The 20,654-nt window shown below is 37.2% G+C and overlaps 1 protein-coding gene across 1 annotated transcript in view; it reads right to left on the bottom strand.

The window, feature by feature from the left end:
- LOC143706211 (uncharacterized) overlaps positions 1-20,371 on the bottom strand; it is a 43,291-nt gene extending 22,920 nt beyond the window's left edge. Inside the window, exons 1-3 of the mRNA XM_077197893.1 lie at positions 20,279-20,371; positions 10,589-10,890; positions 6,882-6,950 (exon numbers count right to left, since the gene is read on the bottom strand). Coding sequence (XP_077054008.1) covers positions 6,882-6,950; positions 10,589-10,636 — 117 coding nt within the window. The 5' untranslated portion in view covers positions 10,637-10,890; positions 20,279-20,371. The remainder of the gene's footprint in view (positions 1-6,881; positions 6,951-10,588; positions 10,891-20,278) is intronic.
- Between the last annotated feature and the right edge of the window lie 283 nt (positions 20,372-20,654).

Below are 20,654 nucleotides of genomic sequence, written 5' to 3'. Positions count from 1 at the left end.
TACTCAAGCTGTTGAGCTGCAGGTGGTTTCAACTGAGGTTTATAATGAAAAAACAAACACATGATGGCCTTATAAACACCCCAGCAAGTGTGACCAGGGACACATGAGAGCATCATAGACTGCTTCAGCCCTCCCCCTGCGATTGTAAATGAGGCAATGACGCGTATTAAAAGGACCAAATTGGGCAAAAGACACTCAAAGAGATGCTCGCGCACACACATTGTCCCGCCAGCAAACTAAAGGTGTGAGCTGACAGACTTTAAGAGGAAACAGGTCAGAGATAACACACCTACGATGGGACTAAAAGTGCAAACACACTTTCACTCCCATCGTAGGTGTGTTATCTCTGACCTGTTTCCTCTTAAAGTTTGTCAGAAACTCAAAATCTCTTTTGCCTAATTTGGTCCTTTTAATATGCTGTTGTGGCCTTAAAGGATGTGTGTGAGAAAAGCATATTTGCCATGTAAATAAAACAATAAACACCTGACGAACTGCTCTTGACTTTTTCCTGATTTTGAGAGTTTACGGCTTCTGGCATGACATTCATTATTGAAAACATGCATTTCCAAACAGTCACAAGACAACGAACACTGCTATCAGCAAACACATCCCGCAAAGTTTCTCATTCCCAAATCCTTCCCTTCCCCACCGGAAAAAACGGTTTCAGACCAAACCCTACTTTGTTGAATACAAGTTGATACTGCTCACCCAAATCAAACACACTCCCACAGAGGCTGGAATTTCTCCAACCGGATTCAGATTGGTGCAAAGCCAAAAACAAACCATCAATGCTCTGTTAGTACATGCCATCCTAGAGCTTTGAATGCCTCCAAGCCCAGTTTTCCTGTCCTCTTCCATGTCTTTCCCACACTTTTTTTTGTTGGATTGGGGGGTCTGAATGATTCATGGTTTCGGTGAGCCTTTCCTGCATGATGTACATTCAAATCACACACACACACACACGCACACGCACACGCGCACACGCACGCACGCACGCACGCACGCACGCACGCACGCACGCACGCACGCACGCACGCACGCACGCACGCACGCACGCACGCACGCACGCACGCACGCACGCACGCACGCACACACACACACACACACACACACACACACACACACACACACACACACACACACACATGGAAGTGTAGCACGACCTCTTTGATATCTTCTAAGGGTATCTCTATAAAGGCATAAGTAGGCGGAAGCTGGTGCTCATCTTACCTCCCTAGCTATATTACAACCAATCTGACCTTATACTTTAGTAACATATTATTATCTTGTCTGGGCATTAGAACTCAGCTTAAAATTCTGTTTATTTTTATCTTTTTTTTTTACCAGGGGTGCCCTATCCTGTTCCTGGAGATCTAGCTTCCTGCGAAGCTCAGCTCCAACCCTGATCAAACACAACTGAAGCAGCTCATTAAGATCTTCAGGAGCTCTTGATAATTACAGACATGTGTGTTTGATCTGAACTCTGCAGGTTGGAAGATTTCCAGTAACAGGATTGGGCATCCCTGATTTATACCATGGTCTGATTGAACGCTCAATTATGATTGGCTGAAAGGTGTGTATTAAAAACGTTTAATGCACACGCAGTACCAGTCATTTTAATCACCGTTCGATATTAATGTGCTGCTTTCATTGATGCGCATACTTACACGTCACCAAGCGTGCCGCACAAGCCCCGAATAGATAAGCTAGATAAGCTAGAGTCTCGATCGCCCCCTGGTGACTGGTCTTAGTATAGGTCATAAGCCCCGCCTCCCCATGTTATTCAATGGGACGTGAGATCAACTAAACAATTAAATTACACTTCTCATATCTTTTTTCCAAAGATAGTTCGTCATTTACTGTATTTTTTATCACGCTGATCTAATTTCAAGTGTTTGTTTTTAGTTAGTTATGTGATGCTATAAAAACGGTGGCGTGACGTCATGATTGACAGGTTCTCTGAGCGAAGTACTCTCTGAAGCACCAACGGACTTCGGGATCTTCGGAGGACTGCGGAGATTGTATTTACTTCATTTTAACAAGCCTCTTGTCGTACTGCAATCAACAGACATAGAAATTGGAGCAGAACGAAAGAAAGGAGCAGACATAGGCCACTTAAAGAAAAGTACAGGTACTACTAGGAGAGTGCATTCGGCGAGAGTGAGGACGGGGCCTTGATTTCGCGACTTTACTTCCTGCTCACTACTGTGTAGGTCTGGTCCCGAGATCGCAACTGCGCAGACTCAAGTCCCAAGATGTCAGCGCCATATCGGGACACTGATGGCTTCACTTATCACCTATGGAAGAGAGCGAAGGGGCGTCGTCCATCTTTTTTTACAGTCTATGTTACACACACCAACATTCGCACACAGAGATTGCGCTGCGCACACTCACACGTCACTCGCACACAGAGATTGCGCTGCGCAAACGCACGCACACACACACACACACACACACACACACACACACACACACACACACACACACACACACACACGTCACTCTCGCACAGAGATTGAGCTGCGCACACACAGAAACATTCAGGTTCACAAAAACTTGTTATCCATGCGGCCTGCAACTTATTAAAAAAATAGCTTAGCTACTGAATCGCTAGATTATATTTCTCAGCAAAAAGGGGGTGGCATTGCTGTTTTTTGAAATAATTAAACTCACAGCTTTATTGTTTGTGGACAGAGACGCTGCACAGATGCAGGTAATTCACAACTCTCACCTCTTGCTCTCAGTCTCAGTAATTACATTTAAATAAATGCTATAATTCCTTCATTCAAATAATGTGATCTTCCCGCGCTGCTTCATCTGTGTGTCTGATTTAAATCAGGCAGAATGCTAGATCAAACGAGCCGTAACTGACGACAATAAGAATTTTTACCCTTCTGGTCAAATATTGAGCTGCAAACATCATTAACAGCTTTAACTTGTCAATGCTGGCAAATGACCACGGTATACGTGGGAGAATCCCCAACTAGCTGTGCATTGAATTATCTGCTTTGCGTTGGGTATTCTTGTGCCCAAGTCGTGCATTAAAAACGTTCAATGGATTATCCCTTACTAAATATTTAATGTAGTCAGCAGCACAGTGGTTCAATTTTAATTATTAAATTTACCAAATGCATATCATATTTATTTGGTATTTTAGTTCAAATGCACACTATACCTATGTAACTGAACATCTCAAACAGAATATAAATGCCTACAAAATTTAAATCAGTGGTTCCCAACTGGTTTTGCGTCATTAATCAGATTTTACATTTAACATCAGAACCAAAATAGTTTATAGTTTTTCATACAAAAGTAAACAAAAATGTCCTTAAAATCAAACCAGAGAATTATCAGTATTAGTAATTAATATTAGAACAGCAATAAGACCAACAATATGCAAAATGACTGACATAACCCACCAGTTGATAATCAGCAAAATGTTTCCAATCCAAACCAACATTATAATTTTGTTTAACTGTTCCAATAGTTTAACTTAAATGTGCACCAAGTGATTTGTTTTGTGTTGTTCAATAGCTGATATGAAAGTGGTATTGGACTAACAGTTCACATGATCGCAGCATCATACAGAAGCAGAAAGACTTCTGAAGACTGATCCACCAATCAAAAAAGCCGCTGTTATCATGAAAAAAGTCAAACGATCAACAAATCCCATGAAGCATTGCGAAAGATGTAATCGAGTCAAAAACAAATAAACCTAAAATGCATTGTTTCTTCATCCCTGTAATAAAACTTCATCTATTAGTTTTATTACTGTGCCATTTATGATTCAGTTACGTCATTTCCAAAGTAGGGGGAGGAGAAATAGACCCTGTAATTTTGGAGAATAACTTTGGCAGATGAATCCCAGTCCAACAGGTGGTAAAGTGTAAAAGTTTGAGAGTGTGAGACAGAGAGATTGTGAGACAGAGAGAGTGTGAGACAGAGAGAGTGAGAGAGAGAGACATTGAAATGAAAGTAAGAAACTTTCCTGCTGAGGTTCACATGGGTTAATTGATAAATGAAGACTGGTATTACTTTTATCCTGTTTGCATTATAAAGAAAACAATTCAGTTACTTAAGCAGTTAAATCATCATTCATGGTACTTCTGCAGAAAATGACACTCATTCAATTCAGTAATAGCACTTTAAACTGTGATGTTGACTCAGAGAAACCACAAATACTGCATTCAGCACCAACCCCACACACTCCAACACTAACCACTACATGCACTTCACCTGAGACTGTGTATCTGTTAAAGCACTTCTACACAAAGCTTTAGTCACTTCACCTGAGACTGTGTATCTGTTAAAGCACTTCTACACAAAGCTTTAGTCACTTCACCTGAGACTGTGTATCTGTTAAAGCACTTCTACACAAAGCTTTAGTCACTTCACCTGAGACTGTGTATCTGTTAAAGCACTTCTACACAAAGCTTTAGTCACTTCACCTGAGACTGTATCTGTTAAAGCACTTCTACACAAAGCTTTAGTCACTTCACCTGGGTCCTGTACATGATGCTTGCCTGGTTATGGCAACTCTAATAGAAATAAATATTTATCTGTTGAGTACAGCTCTGTTTTAAAACCCAGAGAGATTCACAAGATATAGAAACCCATAAAACCCATAAATTATCATAGTCTTTTATGGGCTTCTATGATAATAGAATGAGTTAGGATGTTCTACAGAGGCAACAACTCTTCTACTGACAGTATAAACACTAAGGTAAATTCAGAAAATCAAAACACATTTTTATCTGAACTTAGTCCAGTGTTGTTATCATCAATTAAAACTAATAAAAAAGATTTTTGTTAAATGAATTAAAGCTGAAATAAATTAAAACACAAATATTAGATGAAAAACTTAAACTAAACCAAAATTATAAATGTTGTCTTTGAAACTAACTGAAGCATTAAAATTACTAACCGAAATAATCAATTAATAAATTAAAACCATTTAGAAACATTTTTTTTGGGGGGGTTGGGGGGTGGACTGATAAAAATGTCAAAAGCAAATAAATGACTAAACAATAAACTAAAATTTAATTTAAAAAAATAAAAGCTAATACAAAATAATGGTATGTAAATAATAAAAACATAGTATATAAACAATACTAACAGTGGAACTTACAGAGAAAGATTAAAAAAAGGAGAAAGAGAAGATTGTTTTATTAACTATGGTAGCTTAAACATTACAACCACTCCTTGAGTGCAAATATTCGCCCACCTTTACCACAGGGCTCTCTCTCTTTCTCTCATCACCTTCTCCCATTTGGAAATATATCACCACCTATTCACACCCTCATGTCTTTCCTATGGGAAATTCTTGCTCTACCAAGAATATCAGTTAATCCAATTGAATGTAATCAACTAAATTATCTGCACTTTGCTATTATCCAACGTGGAACTGGGAGAGGCGGCGGTTTATTTGTTTACTAAGGCCTAAGGGGTTAGTTATTTCACAAATGACATGAAATAACAGTAAGAGTGTCCAAAAAGCACACTCGATGTGTGTGCGGAGCAGTACATGAATAGGTTTGGCATCTACAGGATTCTGCTGGTAAAACAAGCCCGCACAGCTCAGCACTGAATCACACATTCCTAATGGAGCTTGATCTGTGAGAATAACCTTTCACTCACTTTCTCACTTCCTGCGCACCAAACCTCATTCCCATTCTCTCTGTATCATCCTCTAGAGTTATGCATTTACTTCAAACAGCACCATGGTAATATAATGGTACATGTCCAAAAATATGATATCATCATTGTGCCATATGGAAAAGATGTCAGTCCTTCAGAGGGACTTGTGTCCTCTCCCAGCTGTTAGTCTCCGTTTGACCCAGTGAACCATTTACTGCATGCATTTGCCTTTCTACTGTTATTTGAGCTGTTTATATGGTTAAGATGACTTCCCTATACATACTGTCAGATGATTCAGGCTGCACACTAACCTCAGCAGCCTCCATGCATGCTAAATAATTATGTTCCACCCTTACAGAGAGTAAGATCTCCCAGCAGAACTAGTGTTTTACACTCTTAGAAAAAAGCTTTCATGGGGTTCTTGATTGGATTTTAAAGAACCCTTTATGCCAAAAAGGTTCTATATCAGGAGAAATGTCCTAAATGACTGCATCTTCAATGTGTCATTTTTCGTTTACGAGCCGTTTAATTCATAAAATTGAACATATTAAAAATGAATTAAATTAAAATGAATTAAATGCATCAAATGATCCCATGATAGAAACCCCTAAAAGGTTTGCACCTGACAGAACCCTTTAAAGTTCTATATAGAACCTTTTCTTCTAAGATAACACTAGATTTGCAGGTCTATTCTGAGGGCCAGAGGACAGCAGGGTTAAACAATGCTAAATTCAAACAACAAATTGCAACTAACAGTATAATTGTGCAAAAATAACACAAAACAAACACATAACAAAAATAAATATTATTTTTTTCAGCAAGGATGTATTAATTGGATCAAAAGTGTCATAAAAAAATAAAAATAAATAATATGTGTCATACAAATATTTATATTTCAAATAAATGCTGTTCTATCAAACTTTTAATTAACATATCCTGAAATAAATGTAAAAAAAAAAAAAAAAAATCCCAGTTTGTACAAAAACTGGCCAACATTTATAATAATAGTCAATGTTTCTTGAGCAGCATGATTTCTGAAGGATCATGTGACACTGAAGACTGGAGTAATGATGCTGAGAATTCAGCTTTGCATCACATGAATACATTTTAAAAAATATATTCAAATAGAAGATAGTTATTTTGAATTGTAATAATTTTTTAAAATATTACTGTTTTTTGATCTTAAATATCCCAAACTTTTGAACAGTAGTACATGCCTTTTAAAGGAAAAAGATAATGCTTACTGTATTGCTGTTGATGTTCAAGGCTATGCATCCAATTAACACAGACAGGTTGTGCCTCATCCTCAAAATCTATGAATAAAACTACATGTTAGGATGGCAAATGACACATCTGCTGTGGTTCATGCATGTACACAATTGTCAATTTTTCTATTACTTACGATTAGGCAATTGCAAATTATTGAACGGACCTATGCAGTGAATGGCAATGTGTCATACTTAAAGTCATCACTTATGTATGATAAACATTATTAATTTGATTGAAATGTAGCATGTTTTATAATATGTCATTGCTTTGCACACTGATTTAGTACAGACTTCCCCATTTAAGCAAATGTGAGCTGTACTTCCATGGAAAACAGCTGCCAAGAGGTGACACCAAGACGGCCGTCGAGTGAACTGTCTCACCACAACATTCACTGAGAGTCGTTAAACTCGAGTTTAGTAGCATCAAGATTTGTTTACTTTAGTTAAACAATGAAATATGTCATTGCAAATTCATGTGCAGGATATTCAAAGCACTTAGCACTGTTAAAAGAAATTACTGTTTACATAACAGTCACAAAATGTTACATCTGTCATCATCTACTCACCCCAACGTCGCCCCAAACCTGTTTGATTTTTTAATTTCTTGGATAAATGAAATGAAATTTTCTGCAGAATGTCCAAGCGGTTGAAATGGATTTGAATTGAAAAAGAAGTACAGATATTAACTAAGAACTGCAGGGGTCTTCCTTAACAACTACAGAAGAAATGTGTTTACATCAGTGGTGTTATGGTTAAATAAAACAAAAAATCAGTAATTGAAATAAAGATTAAATAAATGATAATGTATATATATATATAAATAATTCTGTCATGACAACTCAACTCAAGTACAGGACTTGCTACTGCCAATACATACACAATACGCTGCTGTGAGCAAATAAGACATGCTGCTGCTGTACAATATAGTGTACATGAACTAACCATAGCAGATCTATACAGGTGGAGCTGGGGAAGGTGGAGGGGTTTTTAAATTTTAAACACTGACCAAGTATTTGAAAGTTGAGCAGCGAGCTCATTGGCTGTTGATACAGCAGGAACCAATCAGCTGTGCGATGTGATCAGTCTGCGCCATCTAAAGTTTCATGACAGAACTAAAATGTATAAAATTAAAAGCAAATTCAAAATGATAAATAATAATAATAATAAAAAACACTAAAATAACACTGCTTGATATTATACTAAAGAAACAAAAATGCATGCTTTTTAATCAATCAGTGTACGCAAAGTATGCCAAGATGTTTACTAAAGTAACCATAATGCTAATACTTCATCATAGAGAATGTAGTGTGAACTTTTGACTTGAGCCAACAAGTAAATCCTAAAACATTTTCATATTTTCATTATTTCTTTCAGAATGTGTAATAATGCACTATTATGACAAAATGAGGAGCCATTTATGAACTTTATGATTAACCAGACAAGTAATGATTGACATGACACCCCCATACACTGTGAGAGAGGGAAGGTGTTAGCGTCTCTAATAGAGCTCTGGACTTTGAAAAAGCCGGCAGCCAATCAACTACACAGGACATTCAGATACGTAATCTGGCCTATCTCACAACACGACTCAGAATAGCTCCAGCATGATGGGAAAATATGTCCTCATACACACATGCATATGTGAATGATTGAGCTACAGAGAGACTCCATGTTTAGCGAACAACTTTAGTGTGAGCCAACAGCATGTAATATAAATCAAATGACCCGCTTCTGCCACCATCTATCTGATCTGCAGAGTTAAAATGAATCTGTAGTTAAAGGAACACTAGGCGACATTCATTAGATCCCATTTAGATCTGATGTTTTAAATCTACTGGTTGCTCTTTTTCATAAAATTACAACAAATGGCACAAAAATGCACCAAAGCAGGGGTACATATGACTCTTGCACTATATTCTGAGCATTATAACAGAGTGAAATTTAAATCACTGAAAATCTGACCAAACTCTCCTTGGCATACGAGATCTCATGAAAGAAATTCCAATGCTTTATTTATGAAAAAACTCACACCTATCGGGTTTGGTCTAGTTAACCTTGTTTGAAAATGCTCTAAAAGTTTCGTTCACAAACCAGATCAATTGACTGACTCAGTTAACCTCTCACTGGATAATCAGTCAAAATCAGTGAACTACTTTTATGACACTTTATGGAGTTTTTCTCTTTTTAAAAAAAAACTTGAAACAACAGTCCCTGTTCTTGTTATGTAAATGATGACAGAATGATACTTTTTTGGGTAATGCGATAGTCATATTCATTGTCACGCAAACTCAGCGAATGACTCTATGGTCAGTCATCACACTGGCTATGATAAAAGTGTCAGTGTTGTTTACCAGCTCTCTGACCTGATAACAGATCATGAAGGCCAAGAATGAGACTGAGTGATGTCATTGGCCGGTGTTTGATATCTGTTGAATTAACCAACATAATAAGGTCCACAGATGCACTTTCTCACATGATGGCATAAGGTAGTTGTGTAATGGTAACTATACCAAGAGTGTGTGTATTACAGCGGTAACATTAGTACATTACCCTTAATTTTTTAGCTAGCTGTTATCACATACATGAACAAACACTGTCTGGTATTCTCACAGTTTTTATCATGGCATTCTACTGATAAAGGTTTATTTTCAGTTGATTGAGTAACATGTCCCTAGCAGTGTCTCTCTGACATTGGTGTGGCCATTGATCATGTTCTTGGTACATGACATTCACCAAACACGGTACAAAAGTCAGGACAGAATGACCATTAAACAATGACCTACTTTGATTTGTTTTAGTATGGCATGGAAATAGGGTGAATAAACTAGTTTTGGGTTATAAGGCTACGGATTGTTTTTTAAAGAAATCAATATTTTTTTGATTCAGCAAAGTGACAACAAGGACTTTTGCACTGTTACAAAGTAAATCAATGTCAAATAAATGCTGTTCTATTACATTTTCAGCAATCTGAAATTTTCGCAATATTACTGTTTTTACTGTATTTTTGATTAATTAATGCAGCATTGGTGAGCATAAGTGACTTTTCAAAAATATTCAAAATCTAATTTTTTTTTTACATAGTGCTGATATAAATTATATGGTTCAAATATTTGCGAGTGCATTATGTGTAAATATTGAGAAAGATAATTATTTAAATTTAGCAACAATAATCGTATCAGTTATCTTACTCATAATGCACTACGAATATTTGAAAATGCACATTTATTCATTCACATGGATGTTGGTAGATTTTGGAACTGACAATCAGCATAATCATTTTCTGATGCTAATCATGTAAAATGGACTGATATTGGCCAAGTAATCAGCATCCTCATTTATATGAGTCTCTTTAATTATAAAGAAACCAAAATTTAACATTCTTTGCTTTGAACTTGGTAAAAGAACAAATAAACCTCATTTTCCACTGAGCTCTGACAGGAAGAGCTGTGTTGAGGTTGAGCATTAGAAAGCTGAAAGCAAAGAAAATGCATCAGCAAAAAGCTTTTCTGACGATCTTAAATACTTTAATAATGTTCCCAGTTCTTTTTGAGATTGAAATGAAAGCAAAGCTCATGATTTGACTGAAACCGCTCTCTGTGTATGCTTTGGTGACATGCAGAGGAGTAGTGTGAATTCCTTTCAATTCTAGTGTGAGAGTGTGCGCATGCGTGTGGCATACGTACATGTTTGTGTGGGATGTCTGTGTGGCCTGCGAGCGACAGCTTTTCCATTCTTTCACCGAGTCAGGGAGGAGTGTGTGTCGGTGTGATTACAGACTATGCAGTGTCCTTCCTCCCCCTCGGTGAGCTTCACATACTGTGGTCTCAGAAGGCGTCCGAGGATCTTCACTTACTGTGTTCCATCATGACCCACTGAGCCCAGACTTAGATGAGTGTGCAGACACACATGTGCATTATGCGAACTCACACACAGTGCACAACAGGCACTTTGAGTTCCCTGGAAAATGAATGTGCCGCTCTGATACCTGTAAAGCAGAAACACATACAGTCTTCCATTAAAACACATATACTCCTCCTTGTAATTCCAGATGAGTCTGAACTTTTTGAAACTCATATTTTCCACATATTTTTAAAGGGAAAGTGTGTCTGCAGCAGCAAACATAATTGTAAAAATAACCGTATTCGTGTTTGCTCGTGCACAACTTGCCATCACTCTGCCATGTTGCTAAATATGTGTGTTCTGTGATGCGGTTGCCAAGGTGTTCTTGTTGGTTGCTAGGGCATTGCTTAGCTGTTCCAGGTGGGTTCTCACTAAATCATAATATTCTGGTCTCTAGAAATAGCTTGAAAAGGCTTTTTTAATCCATTTTATCATCTTCCAGACAAAAATGTAATAATAAATAACCAACTTTAATGCGTAGTATTAGTTATTTTAACAAACTTTGGTGCATAACCATTTACCCTGCAACATGCACATGCAAGCACCACTCACATCATCTTAAAATTTTTACTAATATATATATATATATATATATATATATATATATATATATATATATATATATATATATATATATATATATATATGCCATTGCACATTCTCTCTAAATCTCGGTCCACCCAGATGTTCTCTTTAGTTGTCATCAAGCCAACCACCATTTGCACCAAAAAGCCCTTATACGGGTTTCTCTGTAGGCTACGCTAAAGACAACTGTTAGAAAGATCAGATGTCTCAGACACGTTGCATTGCACTGTGTAGAGACACAGAGAGAGAAAGAGAGAGAGAGAGGAAGTAGATGACAGAAAAGATAAAAATGGGTTAGTAAAGGTACAGTTTTTTTTCCTCTTTTTTTTTAAAGAGTAGTGACGTTACTTATGGGAAAGAGGAGGGTCTTCGAAGGCAAATGTTAAAGACACCTGGGAGTTCACACGTGCAGCACACAGCGAGAGTGTGGTGGGAGTATTGATGGAACTGTCAGTTATAAATGGGTGGGATCAAGAAGAGGATCTTGGGAAGGGGGTGTTAAGGCATCTTTCGACTTGCATTCGTAATGTGAGAAGGGGGAGGTGGGTTTTTCTGGGTAAACGTAGAGACTACTCGAATTCTTCAGTGGAAATGTGACACGTTGACTGTTGACAGAGCCAACGGTACTGCAGTGTGCTTCTGTTTGCTAAAGCTGTTTGACTTTGGAGATACCGCCAAAGCTGCAACCCCATTCATGCTGTCTCACGACTGGATTTACTACACAGTGAGCGAGAGGCCCATGCTGCCCGTTTCAAATCCTCATCCGTAGTCTAAACACTTCTTTCTGGAACTCTGCGACACAAATAGTTCTGAACTCAGTTTAGCTTTATACTGTAGCACACTTTACGAAAATGTTTCTTTTTATGCACAATAAAAAGACAATATCGCAAAAGACCTCTATCTCTACCAACTGTCTGACTGGATGTGCGGTAAACCACTGCTGATGAAACACTTAACTGTCCAACTTAGTTTTCAAACGGAAAGGGAGAAAAAGAACAGCCAGCACAATACAGCCGGCATACTTCCTCATTCTAACCCTGTGCTTCTCATTCTCTCAACTTCCCTCTGAAGGAGTCTTTCTGTGAGAATGCGTTTGGAAGACTGCCAGTGTTCTTGCATAGTGCGGGAACAGGCCCTCCCTTTGTCAGAACTGTATGCCATTGTAGTATTCTCTTCCAGCTGCCACACCGCGCTACGATTGGCTGGTGTTTCGCGCGCTTCCCCTTCTCTCACAGCAGAGTAGGAGAGAACAAAAGGTCAATGAGTCCGCTGTGCTGAGGGGAGGGACTCACGTGATCTTACTCTCTTGCTGGCTCACTAACACTTGTTCCAGAAGCATCCACCAATGAGCCTACTATTTTCTCTCTGTCATACAAAAATATACAGGTTTGATATGCTACTATTCATGGAAAAGGAAAGACAGACAGACAGAATGATGGATGGATGGAGCAACAGAACAACAGAATGAAAGAAAGACAGACAGACAGATAGATAAAGCAACAGAATGAAAGACAGACAGATATGGACTGATGGAGAAACAGAACAACTGAAAGACAGACAGATAGACAGATAGACAGATAGATAGATAGATAGATAGATAGATAGATAGATAGATAGATAGATAGAGCAACAGAATGAAATAAAGAGACAGAATGATGGATGGAGCAACAGAATGAATGACAGATAGATAGATAGATAGATAGATAGAGCAACAGAATGAATGACAGATAGATAGATAGATAGATAGATAGATAGATAGAGCAACAGAATGAATGACAGATAGATAGATAGATAGATAGATAGATAGAGCAACAGAATGAATGACAGATAGATAGATAGATAGATAGAGCAACAGAATGAATGACAGATAGATAGATAGATAGATAGAGCAACAGAATGAATGACAGATAGATAGATAGATAGATAGAGCAACAGAATGAATGACAGATAGATAGATAGATAGATAGAGCAACAGAATGAATGACAGATAGATAGATAGATAGATAGAGCAACAGAATGAATGACAGATAGATAGATAGATAGATAGAGCAACAGAATGAATGACAGATAGATAGATAGATAGATAGAGCAACAGAATGAATGACAGATAGATAGATAGATAGATAGATAGATAGAGCAACAGAATGAATGACAGACAGACAGACAGACAGACAGACAGACAGACAGACAGACAGACAGACAGACAGACAGACAGACAGACAGACAGACAGACAGACAGACAGACAGACAGACAGATAGACAGATAGACAGATAGATAGATAGATAGATAGATAGATAGATAGATAGATAGATAGATAGAATAAAAGACAGACACAGACAGAATGATGGATGGAGCAACAGGACAGACGGACGGAGGGACAGATAGATAGATAGATAGATAGATAGATAGATAGATAGATAGATAGATAGATAGATAGAGCAACAGAATGAAAGACAGATAGATAGATAGATAGATAGATAGATAGATAGATAGATAGATAGATAGATAGATAGATAGATAGAGCAACAGAATGAATGACAGATAGATAGATAGATAGATAGATAGATAGATAGATAGATAGATAGATAGATAGATAGATAGAGCAACAGAATGAATGACAGATAGATAGATAGATAGATAGATAGATAGATAGATAGATAGAGCAACAGAATGAATGACAGATAGATAGATAGATAGATAGATAGATAGATAGATAGATAGATAGATAGATAGATAGATAGATAGATAGAGAGATAGATAGATAGAGCAACAGAATGAAATACAGAGACAGAATGATGGATGGAACAACAGAATGAATGATAGATAGATAGATAGATAGATAGATAGATAGATAGATAGATAGATAGATAGATAGATAGATAGATAGATAGATAGATAGAATAAAAGACAGACACAGACAGAATGATGGATGGAGCAACAGGACAGACGGACGGAGGGACAGATAGATAGATAGATAGATAGATAGATAGATAGATAGATAGATAGATAGATAGATAGAGCAACAGAATGAAAGACAGATAGATAAAGCAACAGAATGACAGACAGATTCAGACAGACAGATAGATGGATGGATGGATAGACAGGCTAGAGCTAAACTGCAGCTAAATAGAAAAGAGCCAAAGCTGGAGTTTCTACCTGTGTGTGAAACCTGTTTTCAGTATCACAAAATAACACACTCCTGACTAACATTACAGGGGCCTCTGGTGGTTAAACGGCACCATGACGACGAACAGCTATTATTTTGCAGTACATTCACTGACTGCCAGTGTCTATTAAAGGACCTTTATATTTCAGGCTTTCATTGTGAAGATGTTGTTTGAAGTCTAAGAGAGGACATGTAACTCAATGAGCACAGAGACGTGGTAAGGGCTCCTGGGGATCTGCCAAACTTCATTACCTCAGCATGACACACACACACACACATACACACAGTCCATGTGGCACTGACTAACAGCATCAGAGTGTGTGGCACTGTGTAATTGAACACATAGAACGGCCTCCTTATTCACGTGGCACAGGCTCCGTCACCATGGTTACCAGGACACTAGATACAAGGCCAGCTGCGTTTTGGCGGGAAAATTCCCTCAGAAAAACAAAGCTTTTGTGTACTTTAATATTCTTTGTACTGAAAAGAGGCGCAGATAATATCTTATTTCGTCTCTGAGGAGAAGCACCCAAGACACTTTCACAAATTGTCTGTAATATGCAAAAAGTTTGTGATATGCAAAAAGTTTCTTATAAAGTTCATTGTTACAAAAAAAAAATACTGTGGTGATACCATGATATAGTCATTGTATCAGATGGTAATGCCATGGTGCTTTGATACCATGCACTTACAAAAGAGTATCAAAAAGTACCATGGTAATAATTTTGGACATTTACCAAAATCATATACCATGATGTGGTATACTTGGTCACATTGTGTTACAATGAGAAACACATGAAATGAACCAGGCGTTATCGCAATTTGAGAAATTGTTAAAACAATTTTAGGAAGGGTGTAATAAAACACACTCCACTGACAAACTGCCTTTTTCAAACTGGGATGAAGTCCAAGAGCTGTTAGTCACATGACACTGCTTACCCACAATGTCTTGAGGACATTTAACCGATTCATACTTCAAACATAACTGTGGAAACTTATTAACTAATTTATTGTACAGTATGAGTAATAACACAGATAGACACAGCAGAGTTTGTGTTGAATAAGTTAGCAAACAGAAACTGTTTAAGGCTCAAAGAGTTAGTTAATCTAACCGTTAGGGTCGTAAAAGCATTTCCTCCCTTTATGTGCCTATTGCAACAGATGCTTCGGGGTAAGGTGGGGGGTAAACTCTCATTCATAAAGACATAATTCTCAGTTTACGACCAGGCGCTCATTACAAAGACTTAAAGAGATAGTCTATCAAAGAATGAACTTCTGTCATCATTTACTCGCTGTCATCTCGTGACTAGTCCCAAACCGTTTCAAAGAAATCTGAAATGCAATTATAAATAATTCCCCCCCGAAAATCTGAAAAACAATTCACATTGGTTCTGTGGACTGGATCAATCAATTCACTGAAAACTCCCAAAAGAACAAGAACGACATCGCTACTCTTATGAAGGGTGGATGTCAGATAAACATGTTTCTCATAAGAAAGCTGTCACATGACTTCAGAAGATGCACAACTTATATGGACCGCTTTTATGGCACTTTTGCATTGTTTTTGAAGCTTCAAAGGATTGCAGAAATACACAAACTAGCATTATATAGTCACTTTATTCTTAAGTTCACTTAAGTTTCCCCATGTCATAACATGGTTTTAGAAGGACATTTTTAATGGAGTGGCTAGAAGGGCATAGTAAAAATCCTACGGTGGCACTAAAACATACTCTGGGAAAAAAGTTATAATTATAATTTCAAGGATCTATTTCACTTGATCTAAAACACAAAAATACTTTCTTTGATTTAATTTGTCAGGTTGATATACTCAGATTAAATAAAATTTTGGTAACATTATTTTATAGTCCTGTTCGCATATACATACTAAATAATAATTACAAATAACTAGGTGCCTAACTAACCCTGAATAAAATGATGAAATTTGTATGTTTTACTTGTCATCATGGACTTGACCAACCAGCCCCTTTAGAGGCGCCACTGATAATGTGAGTATTTCCTTTAGCAACATAACCAAGTGTGAGAGACGTCACCCACAGATTAGATTCGGACGCCTCATGATGCCCTCACACTCACACGTACACACGCACAAACATGGAAAGTAGCACTACAGTGACTCAAGAGATGTCAAACACTCGACAGCTTTCTAAAGTCAAGTATTGCATTTAAACGCTTGGGACCAGTTAGACTTCTTATGTTAAAGGGATAGTTCGCCCAAAAATGAAAATTCTGACGTGAATTATTCCCCATCATGTCGTTCCAAACCCGTAAGACTTTCGTTCATCTACGGAACACAAATGAGGATCTTTTTAATGAAATCTGAGAGCTTTCTGTCCCTCCATTGACAGCTACACAACTGACACTTTGACGCTTCAAAAAGTTCATAAAGAGATTGTAAAACTAATCCAAATTTTCTGAAGACACTCATATATGATTAACTTTAGGCTTTTATTTATATATAAACATTGATCAGAAAACAAACAGAAGCTCAACCGAACCTGATTGAGACGCAAGAATAAATCTCATTGGTTCTTGCAGACGATCAAACATGATGCGTAACACGAGAATGAACCTCATTGGTTTTCGCAAGTCACGCGAACATCATTGAGCTTCTGTTTACCACAACTGATGTGTGAGTTGATAAATGTTTATATGTGAATAAAAGCTTAGATTCAATCTGTTATCATATAAAGCGATGAAGTATCTTCAAAAAATGTTTACTAAATTGATCAATTCTTAGTTTTACGATTTCTTTATGAACTTTTTGAAGTGTCAGACGCAGTGGTCGTTGCGTTAGTGGTTTGTGTTCCGAAGATGAACGAAAGTCTTACAGGTTTGGAACGACATGAAGAATTTATCCCCATCTATAACTATCCCTTTACGAAATTAATACATTTATTCAGAAAGAACCCATTAGATTGATCAATAGTGATAGTAAAGGCATTTATAATGTTACAAAAGATTTCTATTTCAAATAAATTCTGTTCTTTTGAACTTTCCATTCATCAAAGAATCCTGAAAAAAGTAAGTTTCCACAGAAATATTAAGCAGTACAGTTGTTTTCATTACTTTTGAAAGGGATTATTATTTGCTATATGCAGTTACTTGCGGAAGTCAAAACTACCAGAATTGAATTTTCTAAAATTCTTAAATGCAAAAAAAAAAAAAAAAAAAAAAAAAAAGAGATAAGTGTGCCGTTATTTCTCTAAGAACATAGTTGTTCTGTCTCATCAGTAATGAGAAAGTGTTTTGTACAGTAGCGTTTTTAAAGCCAATTATGAGACGGGAGCCGGCGTGAGGCAGCGATCAGGAGGAGATGAGGGCAGAATCACGCAGTGCGTCAGAGATCTCGGCCATGACCAATCACAGAAGCTGGCACAACTACAGAAGACACGACCAGACATACGTTTCTTCAGACCGCATAATGAGAAGGAGAGAGGAGAAAGAGAAAGCACACAGTGAGCGCTCGACTTCAGCTCTGGCACAACTTAAAGGGATAGTTAAGCCAATTGAAATTTCTGGCATAATTTACTCAAGCTCATGTCATTCCAAACCCGTACGAGTTTCTATCTTCAGTGGAACACAAAAGGAAATGTTTTGAAGAATGTTCCAGCTGCTGTTTTACATATTTTAGCAACCTTTCACTTCCATTATAAGCAGCACCATAAAAAGTATCATAAGAGCATTGCTATTTTAGTATTATTTATATGTACTACAATAGTATTTGTTTTGAATATTTTGAATCAGCTTTTATCTTTTGCTTTCAGTTTTTATTTATTTTACCATGTGCTTTTGTCACTTGTTTTTTAAATATATTTATTTTTAGCTTTAATGTTTTTATTTCAGTTTTAGTAATTGTTAACACTATTTTAGTGACCTTATTACACTTTACATGTAGCCTATAGTTCCTATAGTAAAAACTATAAATTATGCATAATTACATGCAACCAACCATAAACCAAACCTTAATCCTACTCTAACCCTAGAGCAAGTATATGTGGTTAATTATTATCAATTATTATAATTACTCAATACTTATAACTACACTGTAACACGGACATCATAAAATAAAGTCTAACCTAGTAATTGTATTACTTCATCTTAAACTTAGTTGAGTTAGTTGCCAAAGCAATGACAAAGTTTTTCATCTATTTATATTTCATTTATTTTTGAATTTTGAATCATTGTAGTTTAGTTAACAATAACTGCACTGAATAGACAAGGTACATAATTATACGTTTTTGGTGAATAAAGACTTATTGAGTCTAATCGACACTCTTAAGACTTTCATTTTTCCTTCATTGACAGCCCTACTTTATATTGAATGAAAAAGAGCAGCATGAACATTCCTAAAACATCTTTTGTTTTCCACTGAAGTAAGTCATAATGGGTTTGTAATGATATGAGGGTGAGTAAATGACAAAAATTGCATTCGTCGGTGAACAATTCCTTGAATCTGGCTATGGAGTCAATGCTAATGAATGTTATTGCTTAAATGTACGCACAAAAGACATCAAAGGTCTGTGTGAATTTGTCATAGCTTGATCCTCTCATGGACAGACCTAAACACACACAAGACAGGCAAGGTCACAGACGGGGGGGCTGGGGGGGCAGGGGTTGGTGGAATCCCAAGGGAAGTAAAGCAGGTGTTTTTGGTTTAGTGTAAAACGAAAAAACATACATGATAAGGAAGGGGATAACTGGAGGAAAGGTCTGTTTATGGATGTTTGGAGTGAGTGTGTGTGTGTGTTTGTGGTTTAGGAAGCTGTTGCTGGTGGATAACGTTCTGGAAGTGAGTCAGTGCACAAGCCTCAGTAATGGGATGAAATCTCACTGACTCACTCTCTTTTTTAAAAACAAACACACACACACACACTCTCTCTCTCTCTAATGTCAGAAGCTGGAGCAATCAACTCGTCCCAAATGGAGAAAGAAAGCAGAATTACATAAAGGGGCAACAGATGGAGTTAGAACAACATAAACAGATTAAATTGACTGTAGTTACTTTTATCTTTGGTCAGGTATATGACTAATTTACCCACGGCCAGTGACCCTTCTGTTGCAATACAATACAAACTATCAATAAGAAGTTGTTACCATGATATTACATTGGCACCAAAACATATTTGGACACTCAAGTCACTCTTCAACAATGTCTGAATGTCAAAACTTCCGTTAACAAAATTTACAAAACAAAATGGCACCCGTAACAAAACACATTAGACCTTTTCTCACTACAAACTGACCGGTGTCAAGGTGATTTTTAGTGATAGTTTTAGCTTATATTGATTATGAACATGTTACACTTATGTTTGATAATCAGAAAGTGTCCAACTACTTAATTTTATATGCATGTATAAAGGTATTTGTACATTATACTTAGATATACAGTAACTTATATTTACGAATATACTATGCTTAAAAGCTAAACTTATATTTGTGAAATGTTTACCTTGAAAAGTCTCTCTTTGTATTTAATTCAATGCCTTTAAGATATGTTTAAATCGCGATTTAAGTGCTCAAATACATTCAGTGGACACTGTAGCCTAACAATATTAAGTTTATCAGTGATTATCAAGACCTCCTCCTCTTTTTACAGTAGGCTAACTCAACATTTTCCTCACATCCTAACAGCTGACAGGAAATTTCGGAAGAGAAATAGTTTTCACATGACCACTCACACTGGCTTCATTCCTTACTTACATTGCCCTGCGCCACTTTACTTTGTTTCCCAGGAGAACAGATTTCCCTCCTCAGTCCTCCTATTTTGGGAAAAGCGGCCGATGTTCCTGGAAGTGATGACGGATGTAAGATTCGGCCGCGGGTCGCAGCGCCGCGGTGTGATCTTCGCTGGAACTGCAGGAGGTGAGTCAGCACTGCAATCACTCGGCAATACCGAGAGGCATTCAGGTCAGATGAGATCACCGAATTAACGTGACCGGTAAAGTTACACGGCCTCTATAAATCGCTTAGTCAACGTGATACAGGACCGCCTTACGCATAGAAGTGAGTCTGTTTGTGTGAGTGACTTAAACAAAAACATTTACTTCAGGACCGGACTTTGCATTGAACCTCATCA

The sequence above is a fragment of the Siphateles boraxobius genome, unplaced genomic scaffold (assembly GCF_051911475.1).
Source record: "Siphateles boraxobius isolate OS27281-9 unplaced genomic scaffold, OSU_SipBor_1 41, whole genome shotgun sequence".
NCBI classification, from domain to species: Eukaryota; Metazoa; Chordata; class Actinopteri; order Cypriniformes; family Leuciscidae; genus Siphateles; species Siphateles boraxobius.
Note: the sequence above shows the minus strand (reverse complement) of the source record. Positions and strands in the feature narration are given on the sequence as shown.